The sequence below is a fragment of the Pieris rapae genome, chromosome 6, assembly GCF_905147795.1.
Source record: "Pieris rapae chromosome 6, ilPieRapa1.1, whole genome shotgun sequence".
NCBI lineage: Eukaryota > Metazoa > Arthropoda > Insecta > Lepidoptera > Pieridae > Pieris > Pieris rapae.
In genome coordinates, this window is record NC_059514.1 from 1,946,329 (window position 1) to 1,961,636 (window position 15,308).

General features: G+C 31.1%; 1 protein-coding gene across 2 annotated transcripts in view; it reads left to right on the top strand.

Annotated features, from left to right (window-relative positions):
• Positions 1 to 15,308, top strand: part of LOC110997336 (alpha-N-acetylgalactosaminidase) — a 42,447-nt gene that overhangs the window by 13,231 nt on the left and 13,908 nt on the right. For both annotated transcript variants that reach the window (XM_022265451.2, XM_022265459.2), the window contains exons 2-3: positions 7,099 to 7,358; positions 7,665 to 7,839. In XM_022265451.2, coding sequence (XP_022121143.1) covers positions 7,189 to 7,358; positions 7,665 to 7,839 — 345 coding nt within the window. In that variant the 5' untranslated portion in view covers positions 7,099 to 7,188. The remainder of the gene's footprint in view (positions 1 to 7,098; positions 7,359 to 7,664; positions 7,840 to 15,308) is intronic.

A 15,308-nucleotide genomic window follows, 5' to 3' on the forward strand; every position in this document is an offset into this window, starting at 1 on the left:
AGTTCCAAATAAGCTATTTATTACTTATTGGTAGGATAAACACTATTGTTGCGTTTCACGACTGTCAGGTAAATTTCATCGGAACTTTTATCTTCGGAATAATTTATGTGTTACATAGCTATTTGGTACTTTATCCATACATTGTGAAACCCTAATTGCGCCTTCAGTCAAATTTTTCAGTAGCATTTAAAAATGCACGGAATTTTGTGATCATTAATAGTGATGCTATTTGAAGCCAAAGATGTGATATTCCTGCTAGAAACGTCAAAATCCTGATCGTTGGCGTCGCTTCTATCTCATCATCATCCCTACAACGTGTTAATGAACCAGCCGGCAAGCTGGAGACTTAACTAAGTTACTATGTTATGTGATAAAGCCATAAAGACTCACATTGCCTCAACAAAGGGGTCAGAATGATCGCAATCGCTGCGCGTTAACTTCATAAAAATTCATTAGTTCATAGACGGGCTAATGCACGATCTTACTTTTGGAAATAGTATGCTACAGAGAGCAATGTTCAATCCTGATCCGTCTTCTGAACGATTGGTTGATTAATTAGATTGATAACACAATCCATGGATTGAATATTGGCATTTATTTAAAAATTAATTGGAATTGACTTGTCGATGTAAGATAGCTAAAATTAGATTGAGATTGCATATTATTTTTGGTCATTAGTCACTGCTCACTTACAGACATCTGGGAAATATTCTAACGACATCGTTTTATAGTTGCCGAACACTTGCGGTGGCAACATTTATTCCGTAATACAATGACTACTATTAAATTGTTTTTATATAATTTTAAAATCTGTAATTCCAACACTTATTATTCACCTGCTTAGTAATCATAATAAAAATTGATAAATAAATAGAAAATTAATAATTAATGTTTGTAAAACTACATGGTAATTATTAAAAATAATTTATTAATTTAATTATAATATAAATTTGACCTGAATTTTGTATTGCAAAATACTGGAATTTACTTGATTCTAAAGGTCATTTGGTACAAACACTGCGAAACCAGTAAATCTGTCCTTAATTCAATATTTGAACTTTTCATTTAACTTTGTATCGTATGGCGCGCTTTTCATTATTATTTAAGTTACGAACAAGATTAAAACACTGGATAATATTAAATAAACTTGATTTTAATTTTATTACAGTATTTATATCATATACATGTACGTGTATTATTTTTTAATTTATTCATTAATTAGTATTTTAATATAAATATATTACGACATGAATTCAATAATTATTCGTTAAACTTATTTATATGTTACCATTTTTAAGCAATATTATATATTTTAATACTATTTACGTCCCGTCTCAATGGGACAGACTACATAATGTTTTAGTAACTCGACCTGCATTTACAGTGACTCATGTCATTTTTATAACTGCATTATTCATATTTTAAATTACCGCAACACAAGGCCAATTCATGAAGCTTTATAAAAGACAATTTTAAGTCACTATAGGTACTGTAGTGAAATATATTAAAAATCACTAATCACAGTATTTCGTAATATAAAGGCTATTATTATTATTAAGATGAAACTTCTTTAGGCGCGTGAAGTTATTTTTTTTACGGATAAAACGTCACGAAGTAGTGCAGCGTTTTTGTCGAAGAAAAGGGAGAGAGCGGTTGAGGCCAATTGAGAGAGAGTGAGAAAGAGATATCGAAAAAAAGTAGACGCTATTGATTGATGTATTTATTTAGTAGTTACATATTAGAACTTAAGATGGCAATTCTGTCGCATAACGTCTTGTGCACAGATTTTTTATTTATTTATATTATTATTAGCAGGTATACAGTGTGTAAACAGTGTGAATATAGATATACAAATACATGGAGTGATCATGTACTGGTACATTTATTGGGCCTTCTACCTTAGTACCAACCAAAGAAGTTACAATTCTGACATGTGTACTTGTATACGCACTTTTTTTAATAATGATGTTGCTTATGAATAAAACGTACAACGATTTTGGCCAAAGTGGTCTTTCGTTTTTCGTTGTTGTTTTAGTTAAAATAGTGAAATGGAAATTATTATATAATATCTTAAATCTAAACGAGACAAAACATATTTCAACCATTTAAGGCTTACTGGGATGACCGATATATTTTACCTAAAGCAACGAAGAGAAGAAAAAGTTTAAACCATGTTAAAACATGCTAATTAGTGTCTGATTGACGGAAATTACAGTTGTTACTTAGACGAGTTTTTTAAACATTTTCACGAATACCACATTACGTAGAACATGTTTAGGGCTGTCACTCCGACAATTTATTTGAAAATACTTGATCTTTAGAAATTTCTATTTGTATATTCCTCACATCTATTAAGGTTAGTTTTGTATTATTTCGTTAAGATTAAGAGAAGCTTACTATGACATATGTATTAAAACATTGTAGCCCATGTCATTGAATTAAAACCTAATGCATATCATTAATATAGAAAATTAAAACAAATTTAAAGGTTAGTCCCTGAGGCAGTGAACCTTTGCTGGCAGCATTTCCATGCTGTATTGCGATACTTATTCGTTTAGCGAAGAAAGCAACAGCGTGGGTCACCGATACTATGTACCAGGTGCCAACTTAGACCCTTAATTAAACCTACCGTAAACTAAAGACAAACTGTAAATAAATTTGATTAAAGCAACACTTGATGAATACTAAACCAAAGATAACAAAAAAGTGCAACACTGATTTAGTGAGCCCATACAATGTTGTGTCTTAAAAATTGTTACTAGTGAAAGTTATGATTTACATATAATCTGTTTTTAATTTATTTTTAGCATGGCAGCCCCAGTCGAAGAAACATAAAACGGCAAGACGATTTTCGAGTATTATTTCTTCGTAGACACTGTAACCAAGTTAAACTATTTATCAAAAATATGTATTGAAATGGTCACGATAAAATGTTGTTAGGTTAGCTACTTCCGTAATAAAGAAGGTGCCTTAAGTAGGAACTGTATTAACCGCGATGTATCTCACAACTTTTAACGGTAGAACTGACTTGTTTTTTAATGTTTCTGATGTCATTTTTACTAACGTAAATTGACAACCCTGCGTTTAACGTTTGGTCCGGTTTCTTACATAAAATTACGTAAAGCTTTGCCGATCACTACGTTACTATAATTAACTTAAATATGTTCTTGTATAATAATTACGAAGTATTTGCGACGGTATATAGGTAGTTTATAGTCTGTTAGGTATGTTCTAATTGTATAGTGTTACACTTTGTAAAGAATCGAGCTTATTTATAAGCGTCCTATATAATTAGTTAGATAATGACACATTAACCCACAGTGGTATAAAAATGATACGGAACATTTCGGACAAATATGACAGTCTTTTTTACTTATTTTAATTGGTTTTCGAAAGTGGTTTGAAAACAAAACTCCTTATTACACCAAAAATTAAATCCTTATAAAAATAAATTCAAAGAATTTGTACTTCTTAAGTTCTGAAGATCGTGTTAGTGGCGCCGCTCAACGTCCTCCACTTTTGGTTTTGGCCAATAAGGGTGGGTTGCCGGCCTTTGAAAACGGGTATCCATGTGTTCGATAACTGCCCTTTTCAGTCATCGCGTAGGCTTATTTTCCTCCCTAAAAGATATAGTTTAGTGATAGCACGTATTACTTAGTTAGCCTCGACTATGAATCTTGCCCTCAAGACTCAAGAAATATTAACATATAACTACATATCTTACACTCGATAACAATTGTACAGATAGGAGGTCAGTGGCATATAGTTAATTTATTAAAAAAATGTACGTGATATATGCGAATTTGAAAAGTTAATAATCTCAATTATACCCAACAATAGATTACAAATAGTCTATTCTCTATAATTAGATAATTACAATTGTAATTCGATGTAATAGTTTTGAAATTATTGTAATTGTACAAATCATTTCGGATAGACGGGTTTTTCCAATTACAGAGTTTTTATCTGACACATCCGACAAAACTGACTTGGGTTTTGATTATAATACATAATTAGCGTAGCAATAAAAACTAAATTGAAATAATTTGAGTTAGATTTTTAAGGGCTATGAATATAAGGGAGCTATCTAAAATATTATTGATTATTTTAGCTTGTCCTTTGTTTCACGTTTTAAGTACATACTACCTTTCGTAAGTGTTAGAGACTCAGTAGTGTTATTGGACATCTGTTATGCTACAAATCAATATTAGCTAGACTTAATGACTCTATAACTCTTAAATGAGCTAAATCGTAATGTTCCATGACGTCTCGGTGTCATAATGTATTTAAAAAAGAATTTCAGCGTATTGTAGAAGACATTTTTGCGTTTCCTATCTTTAAATAGTGTACAATGAAGTTCCTTTTTTACAATTTAGAGTTGTTTTAAGTCTTTTAATACTTATTTATATGTAAACCACTAGCGGAGCCTTCTATATATAATATAACTACCTATATACCAACGATTTAATTTGAATCCAGTATTTTTGCTTCGCGCTTGTACATCGTATTGTTAAAGGCGGTACTTTGTTTTAAGCTTCAGCGAGACTTACTCTTTCTGTTATTTCGAAATAAATAATATTATAAATTTTAATTTGGTTTTAATTTACTTGAATTATTAAATACCACTAATTATATCAAGTTTAGATTAAGTTTGTGAAGCGTAAATTGAGAAGATCGTAGTTTCTTAACATTAATCAAAGTGAACCAGTCTGTTGCATCAGGCAGGAGCCAATATGTTTCACAGTGTCGCAAGTTAATCTCTATATCTAATATATAAAATTCTCGTGTCGCTGTGTTTGTAATAAATGATATTTAAAAATGTTGTCCATGATTATATATATATATTATATAAATGTTATCACCGGGAATATAATCCAATATCTCTGTGTTAAACGAACGATTACTAGTATATAAATATTATGATATTTATCAGTATTAAAAAACGTCTCTAGTCTGCACGCTCTCATTAAAACAAATTAGTTTCAATAAAAAACCTATTCAGAGTTTTTCCTTTATATAATTGTTTAATCTGAGATTATTTCTTTAGCAACAGTTAATCACAGATGAATCACGAATACTATACCTATTATAACTTGCATTTGTTCTATTTAAATAAAAAAAAAAACGATTTTAAAAAACCTTCTTATTTCTTCTAGTATAATTTATATTATACTAGATTGTTATAAGTATATATATATATATTTAAATCGCATTTCAGTACAGTTCGGCTACAATCTAAAAAGCCTATAATTCTGTATCTGTTACATAAACATCTTTTTAATAAGCCTTCTGTGCCTGACAGAAGCCGTCGACTTTTTTTTTATTTCTCTTGACGGGTCTAAGGCATGCCGGGGATATCCTTTCGTGATAACATTTCTTTTATACCACTAAGTGATACTGTGCCTATCCATGATGACTGCTCAAACAATTTATGAATTGTTTATCTGACTCTTTTCATCACAGCACATAATTCTAGAGAAAGAGACATATGTGATCTCTCATGTATGTTACACTGTGATGTTATTATTTTGTAAAATAAAGAATTAAAAAGATTAATATTACATTTCCGGGAGGTTAATCTGGAATGTGATACTACCTAAATGTGATCACATCTCACCTATTTATTGTGACATAACGAATCAATCATATTTTTATTAAAAAAAACTATTCGTACTAATACAGTTATAAAATTATCATAATTATTACAATCACTATTATATTCCATTTGAATTGTGACACGATTCAATCGCTTTTGATTATGTCGATTGATTTAATGTTTCCGGTTGTAGTTCTTTGATGATATGTATTTATAATTTATCCTAGTTTTCCAAACGCTCGAATATCATTAATGTAATTAAAATTTATTAAACTCTGGAAAATAACATTATAAATGTAATTTTAATTCCTACAGGTAAAGTAATCTTATGATGATTGCTATTTTAAAAGAGTATCGAGAGTTTTTACGGCGGCTTTTTCTCTCAGGCACCCTCTTCTTTGCCGATGAGTAATAAGTGATACCTGTGTCTTATATTCCAAAATAAACAAATTTTTAAGTGTCTATGGTATCTACCATAAACCAACCAAATATTAATTTGACGCATATTTATTATTATATCATTAGTTTATAATCTTGACTACGACGTTGATAATAATAATAGTCAATATTCTTGAGAATAATTTAATTGCAGATTATTTTCTTATCGTCTATTACGATGATATTATTCATATTATTAAGGAAGTATTGCATAATGTTACCTATTTCAAAAACATTTTCTTTATATTAAAAAAGGGTTTTGCTTTGCAAGGTAGCATATTTATGTTAAATATGTTTAGATCATTGTAAAGTCACCGCTGTTTGACATTGTACATTTTAAGCCAAAATATGTTAAGTTTTAATGCCTTATAATGCTAGTAATCGCATTTTTTTATATTCCTCTCCTGCCTGTTTATTGCCCGTTGAGTTAACTGAACTTGAGTAACAAAAATTCTACTATGAGTGTCTAGTGTGTCTATAGTATTGATTTTATAGGTATATTCCGTAGAATTTTTTAGTTTTTTGCCAGTGCTTCTCTTCTGTTCTACGCCCTTGATTTGAGAAATGGGAGAAAATGTAAAATTAGAAACATTCAATGTATGTTTCTTTTTTTACGTTCATAAGTGTACATTATGTACATGAAATAATGTTTTTTTTGCTTGTTTTCCCTAATTATATAATATCTATGTTTAACTGTTTCGCGGTTTTATTAGATTTGCATTCTTGTTGATTTCGGGTCACCTATGAAGGTGGTGCCTCTTGTATATGTATTTTTTATTATTTATAATTTTATCTGACTAAAATAAACAAACAATAAATTAACAATCGGCATTCAATACTACTATACTTAAGACAGTTTTAATAAATACGTTTCTCTATGGAATTGTCTAGACATAGAATAAAAATATTTCAATCACAGATAAGTTGTGATGTCACTGTCAACAGATCAAATAGGTTAATGGCGTCTAAGTTGACGTAAACTTGACATTATCTGTTTCGCAGCGGAAATGTCTAAAGTAAGGATGTTCAGAGGCCAATTAATAATAAACAATCCTTTGTTACAGATCATTTATCTGGACCAGAATGCCACTTGGCTGCTGACATCTGAGTGAATACGTCGTACCGAGTCATAAGAATTCTTTTTTTATTTGATAATGGCATCAATGAAATCATGTGTGTGGACCGCTGTTGGCGTGTTGTGTGTTTTGGGGCAAATTTTGGGCTTGGACAATGGTTTGGCGTTGACTCCGCCGATGGGATGGCTCGCGTGGGAACGTTTCAGGTGTAACACAGATTGCAAGAACGATCCTGATAATTGTATAAGGTAAGACTATTGAATCAACATCGTAATATAATCAATTTCATTGATCAAATTTACTACGTACTTCTATAGAGTAGAGAGTCCCACAATTGCAAGTCAATTTATTCAAGGAATCAATAGTTCTTTTAGTCACAGACCTCTGACAGGCCGTAATAATTAGGAAAATAATATTATTTATTATTATTAAAGAAACAGTAATAGATTTCAATTTACTGTGAAAAGATCTAAATAATATCGACGTTATTTCTAAAACCTTTGTAATTTGAGCTTCGTTTCTCTTATTTTGTCTTATCGAGCTTAAACTTCCAGCGACCGCCTGTTCCGAACGATGACTGATATCCTGGTCTCCGAGGGCTACGCAGCAGCTGGTTACGAATATATTAACGTGGATGACTGCTGGCCTGAGAGGGAAAGGGACCCTCGTGGTCGATTGGTGCCAGACAGAGAACGTTTCCCGTATGGCATGAAGAGTTTGGCGGATTACGTAAGTACATGTATTTATAACATTTTTGTATGGGAAACTATGGGCGAATTTGAATTTGGAAAGTGGATCTTGCTGTATACATTCGTATACGTTTGATGAGAGACGCTAGTGGATTATTTTAACTGTTCGTCTAGAAACTCGAGTTTTAGAATTGGAATAAGATTGAATTTCGTTTCTATAAGTGATAGCCAAAGCGCGCCTTGCGGCGAAGTAGAAAGGGGGAGAAGCCAAAGGAAGAAAAATAAAATATTTTCATTTTTTTTACTAACATTCATGTTACTTTTATGATATAAATAATTTTGGTTTTATCGTATTGAAATAATCTTTGAGGCTTTGTATATAAATTATTAAATTAGTTTTAATTACCTTGTTTTTGGCCAATACGTCAGCCATATAACATATTTAGTAAATATTTCCTACATTATTTTAAACAAATCCCAATTTAAAATAAAATCGCTTGGACTATAACATTATTATAAAATTTATTACGATAACTCGCGATATAATTATTTGAGAGAAATCTTTTATTTGTTCAAAATTCTCTGAGAATTTAGTCAGCTTTCACTAAATTTGGTACTTTAATTTGATCAAAATGCTTTACTTCATTGTATACGCTATAGGGTTAGCATTTCAAACAAAATAGAATGTGACCGCAAATATTATATATAATTAGCCCGTTAGTTGATTCTATTATTTATCTCACATTCACCTTATTCATGCGTTAACTAAACCAATTAAAAACTGTATGAGACAACATTGACGGGATAAAATATTTAAAAAATGGCGCTAAAACCACCTTTGGTCTATGCGTCAGACTTCTGTATCTGTTTCGTGATCATTAAATAAATAAAATAAATAAATAAATAAATTATTTGAAGTTATACGTATCGCGCGAATAGAACTTTATTGGCGCGATGGAGAAAAATTATGAGAGTGAATTTTTACGACGCGCGCGCACATCAACACCTAAATTCGACATTGTAAAGTTAAGGCTACCACTAGGTCTAGGCGGTATGGAAATCGATAACTATGTTCAAGTTGTATATTCTAGTAGTTATATTTAGAACACGTGCTTCGTTACAGTAGGTACAATTAAACAGTGTGAATAAATAAATATTATTTTGGTGTTTCTAAATCAATTTCATATACGGCGGTGATAGTATTTACTAATAATTTATTTATTTAAATAAAATCTTTTTGATTAATTTTAATATTTATCGTTAATCACTACTTACTGCATTTTAGTTTTTTTTCCATACGCCAAAGAAGTATAACTTCTAAAGCGTGTACATAAGTACACACACTCTTTTTTAATAGTCATGTATGAGCCTAATTTACACACGCCGCGGACGGGGTCTAAATATAGTCGTGTTTTGTTTTGTGCTTTGGCGTCCTATGTGGCGTTTGTGTTTTGACCATATAAGCTAAACAATAATGTTACACAGGATTTCGTTCCTTGCATCGGTTTAGTGACGAAAGTTCTTAATTTTAAACTATGACCATTTTTTAATTGTATTATTTTTATTCAATGGTGACGGTACTTTCACAATGTTTTCCAATGCGGGTATTAAATCTACGACCTCAGAAATGATCGCAAACTTAAGCCACTGCTCATTCTGGATAAGATGCCTGTTTCACAATGTATGGATAAACTATCAAATTGCTATGCAACACATAAATTATTCGAAAGATAAAAGTCCCGAATAAAATACTTCGCGTTTCATGACGAATAGTGCTATCTGACAGTCGTGAAACGCAAAAATGCTGTTTATCCTACCAATAAGTATCTAATAAATAGCTTATTTGGAACATATACGGACATTGTAAAACAGACCCTTAGTCTTGATAAAAATATCATAAAGATTATTTCTGAATGAGGGGAGGAACAATTTAATAGCTCCGTTGGCAACCCTACATTCCGTGCATTCGTATGTGAGACATGTAATTGAATTGCGTGTCTCACAATCTCTACATCTCCGTGACGACATCATTATAGACAGAATAAATCACTTTTTAGCTCAATTTCAATGACATAACGCTAGGACGTTGATCTGGATGCCTTTTGTCGTGGCAATTGTTAATCTGTGGAATAACACGCATTACCAAATATGATGATTCATTCGATGTTTTATTTATTTGTTGATTGCGTTGATTTGTTCTGGGTATTGGTTGAAGTAAAATTATTTTATACGAGATAACTTTTGATATATAATCGTCTTTATTTACGATCATTTTATCATCGACAAATGTAAGTATAATATTAGACAGCTATCTTACAGGATATATTATTGTTATACTATATTGTTAGTTATAAGATTTAGGCGTATAAGTTTCATTTTTTAATGTTTTTATGAAGGATAATTGGTGTGGGAATTATTTTGGAGTTCTATCGAATTAGTAGTAAATGTTAAGATAGAAAAATGTTGTGGAATAAATAAATAAATAAATATTTTAACATGACCACTAAAGAAAAAAAGATATGGCTATCTATTTAAATAGTAAAAGTTATGTAATAGTGTTTATGTATATAAATACTATCAAAGTATCTAAACAAAACAAAAAAATGGTTTAGAAGATTAAAATTTTAATTTAGCACCATGTTTGTGGTGACGACGAGAGGTCGAATTAATATGCCTATAAACTACATGTTTATTTAAAAATTCCAAGATTCCTAAAATATGTGACTTCGCTGGCGATTTTTATGTCCAAATAAAATTAGCAATTCATAAACTTGTTTATAAATACTTTAAAATCTATTACCATATTAATTTTTATCTACAAAAATGTATATTTACATAGTAGGAAATTGAGCCTGATTTACTTCTAATACAAATTAATTGTAAGAAGGTAATAAATCCCAAAACAGTCTCACGAATCTCTGCTCTTCTTCATCTCGTGTTCAAAACACGATTTAGACAGTCGTACAGGTTGTAGATTAATCATTGTATATTGTACACGCATGTTTTATACGAGAAAGTGATCGGAGAAAATGAAAATATTCGCTCGGGTTTACTTTGTATTACCGTTAACTCACGTTTCAAAAGTGTCTTATCATGATTTAAGATATGTTTAAAGAACTTTATATCTCATTACAAACTTAATGTGTAAGTATATGTGTTAGTATATACGAGCAAAATACATGTTGCCATTAGCCGTCCCAATTTTAGTTCACTGTGTTCACTCTAACATACATTTTTGAATTTGTTAAACGTGCTAAAGATAAACGTTTCAGATAAAAAAACGTCTTGTTCGAAGTTTGAAGAATCAGATTTAATTGCGATACCAAGTAGACCAAGAAGAAGCTTCACGTTCAGAGTATTTTCATTCGCATTGACGAATATTAAATTCTTAGGTAGAGTTTAAAACATTGTAAAGACTTTCAGAGTAGTTTTTTGACTCCCTTGGAATTTCCTGTACAGAATGCGCTCTATGAAGAGTGTACTTTCGCCTATTTAGTCCTTTACAAGTACTTTTTTTTATAAGGGGGCAAACGAGCGAGACGGCCAAAAAGGGCAGTCATTGCAGCCCATAGACAGCCATTTTTAGTGGGTGCGTTGCCGGCCTTTAAGGGAGGAGTACGCTGGAATTATGAATAGTTGGAGGAATCGCATAATAGTACTTATGCGATTCGAGACGTATCACTCTTTTGGACTACAAATCTTTAACCTCTATCTTCGAGTCAAGTACACCGACTCACCATTATACAACATACGATGTCCCGATTTGAAGTAGTTTTTCCTGTAATCACGTTCGTGACAATGCCAGTACCTTTTTGCCTATTGTTATCAACTCTCACGCGTATCAAAGTAGAAATTGTATTACGACATCGGAGCTTTTGTCCATTCAAACGTCTTGTTTACTTTTTAGCAATTCTTTGAATGATTTGTGGACACTTTCTAGGGCATCGATGATATCCGCGTTTGGATTGACTATATATCACCTGTATTTTATATAAGAAGTTAAGCAATACTTATCGCTGTGAAATTATAGGATGGGTGGGTTTTTAAAGTGTTGGTTCGATACATGGCTATATGTACGCATTTAACATTTGCGGTAAAGGATTGATCGTGAGGAAAGCTGGCTTGCGTTAGACTCAAAAAGTTGATGGCGTGTGTCAGGCACAGGAGTCAATGATTATAAAACAGATTCAAAAATATGTGGCCAATCTGTGGATTGCAGCGCCACTGATTTATTTACTTGTCTTTAAAACGATTTCCCTTTCCATTTCAAAACACGAATTTTCTAAACTTTGTTCTATATTAACTATTAAATAGCATAGTATAGAAGAAACGTTTTATGTTAGAGCATTGAGGCTAAGAGCATTGTTTTCTACAGAAAGTTCTAATATTATGTTACATGCATTTCGCAGTTACAAATTATTATTGTTTATAATTTACGACATTTGTAAGTATTTATTTGCGATAGACGCAAAGTCGGTTCTTATCTATGATAATAAAATAATTATACTCCAAGTTAGTAAAAGTCTCAGTTGACAAATTATTTCATTGTATTTGAAGTAGGTACTTTATATCGTGAATAGACAAATAAATATATTCAAACATATTAGGTATCTTCGTCGCTAATTAATATTAATTTACATTTAACTCGATGTTTGCTGGCGGTAGTTTAACTGTTATTATTTAATGCTAATGAGTAGAAAGTTTGTATGTCAAGTTCAGGAGGTTATCTCAGACGTCGGAAGTGGCATTGATTAGTTCTGTACGTGCGACACACAAACGTGTTTACGGAAACACATCTTAGTAATATTTACATATATATTAATAAAATAAAATGCAAAATATCTGGAACAATATATATTAGATGATGATTTAATACATAGGAACCCTATATAAAAAGAGCGTAACAATTCTTAAAAGGCCGGCAGCGCGAGTGTCCATGGGCGGTGTCACAGCATCAGGTGAGCTTCTTGCTCGTCTGTCTCCTGTAATTTGCTTGAACTTACGTCGGCTGGCGTCTTCCGCCGGGTCCGGGCGACAACTACGTCGGAAATTTTATCATGACATTAGATTAGTTTTTATAGCTAATTCCTTTGAAGTCTACGGAAGAAGTTCATAGAAGTATAATATACAGAATAACAAGCTGTGTGGCCAAGAATTTTCTCGAATAAAAAATAGAACTGTATTTTTACGGTACCCAGGTAAAGTTTGCTGGCGGTTTAAGGTGACCAAGAAAATTGTTTTGGTTTTTTGTCTCTTAAGAATAAAGTTGACTTTTAATGTGCTTCGTATTAAAAATATACGTCTTACGGAACAAGTTGTTGTCAATATATCTTACTAAGTCGGTGAAATTATGGCTCATTACTTTCACAGAATGCGGTAGACGCTGTCAACGCTAAATCATCTATTCTATTATATTATTTACGCGGCTTTTTCACTTAACATTTTGATTATTTCCTTAGATTACATTTATAATCATTTATTAGTTTCATGCTTCATAATTTATTATTATAGTAGAATATTTTTGGGCTTCGGTTTATTATTAATTTTTGGACTAGTGTCCAATCGAGATACCTTGATCTTTTTATCTTAGTAATCGACCTGGTGGCATATTGTAACCAAAAAAAAAAACCAAAAAATGTAAGTCGCGGTTCCATATTGGAATTTTGTATCTGTTTCTCTGATTTATAAGCACAAAACTTGTGTAGTTTTTTAAACAAATTTACTTGGATTTAACCAACGAGTTATAATGTTAGTTTGTTTCAATGAGTTCGACAAATATTCAAATGTCTGTATATATATTTGTATTTAATTTTAAATTAATCACTACAAACATTACGAATTCATCCCAATCAAACTAAGATTTTGACGTATGTTGTCAAACATTGACAGAACTTACGCTGAATGAGCACAGATAATAATCAAAGTAAAAAAAAACCAAAGTGACAGTTAAAAGCTTTCTCGATTTTATTACATTTACGAAAGATATGAAAGCTGAGTTTCCAATTTTAAGAGAATCGAAAAAATTACTTGCCATGTATTTATTTATAATTCAAGACAATTGACGTTTATTTCTTTGACCCGGCACGCCTTTTCAAACCTGGTAACACACTTTCCCGCCAGACACAAATCGGCCATAGCGAATATTGCAGATCTACAATCATTTCAAAATTATGCTTGGAACATAGAAAATCACATTTATGGAGACTTTCTTTGTCTATTTCTAGGTTACGATTATTCAATGTAATTCAAAGGCGGAATGCATATTTAGGTACGCTCTAGAAAACTTTATGCCCTCTCTACAAAAGTCTCAATTACTGTAGATTATATTAGACATTTGACTTACTGATATGACAATTGACATAATTCTTCGTGACTTGATCAATTACTTCATACATGACAGCCACATTGCGATGTTCACGTGATTAAATTATAAATTAAATCACGAGAAGTACCTGCCCCGTAAACTATTTAGCTATGCTATATGAGTATAACATACATAAGAGAAATTTATTTAAATAAATGTTTTGGAACGGTGATCCGAGGGGAGAAATTGTGGTCCAATACAAATTAAAATTTAAACAGTAATTAGCAAACAATTATTTTATTAATGCGAATATTTGAATTTATGGCATACCTACACAACGTGTATAAATTCCAAGCAAATGAAATCAACAATTTTTGAATAAAGATATTAAAATTAATTATGCTCAAATGTTTTGCAGTAAAGTAATTAAATAAAATTTAATTTTAAATATTTTTGATATTTTTCTTTACCGTTTTTTGCTATCGCTCAAATCAAATTTGAGTAATGCTTCATATGAGAACTCAAGTCAGAAATACGTGCGCTTACGCATTGATATGAGATCAGACCGATACAAAGGCCTTTTATGCGCGTAATCATCTGTAGTCAAGTCTTGACATTATTGTAATGATACAATTATTATCTGCGGCGTTTTATTTGATCTATTAAATATTAATATTATGGTCTATGTAACACAGTTTATACATTACATTACATTATAAAATAGTTAGGTTATATTTATTTTTTACAAAATATCTTTTGTATATTGCATAATGTGTATGTATAACTCCTGTAATATGACAGCCTTCCCAAAACTCCTTATATGAATAAAGATTTTTTTGACTCACTCAGCTCCCATTTCAAACATTATCCCAGTCTATTTTGAGGATAGAGATATTTATTCGCAAAATGATTTAACAGGAATTCCGGCGTGTGTGGCCGTGATCATAATTAATGTCACACTTGTCAAAAATGCAAATCTTATCTAAAGATTGCATAGTTCCCAGTTTACCTCATTAAATTTAGTTCGTTAATGTTAAACTTCGAAAAATTATAACTTTAGTTTTTGTCTGTTTTTTATAAGTTTTTAAAATAAGCAATACGGCTTTTAAAAACACGTGTTTAGTTATAAGTTTGTTACATTCTAGAAAATTATTGTACACTGGACATGTAGCATTTTTAATTGTTGTTGAACATTGAATAAAGAA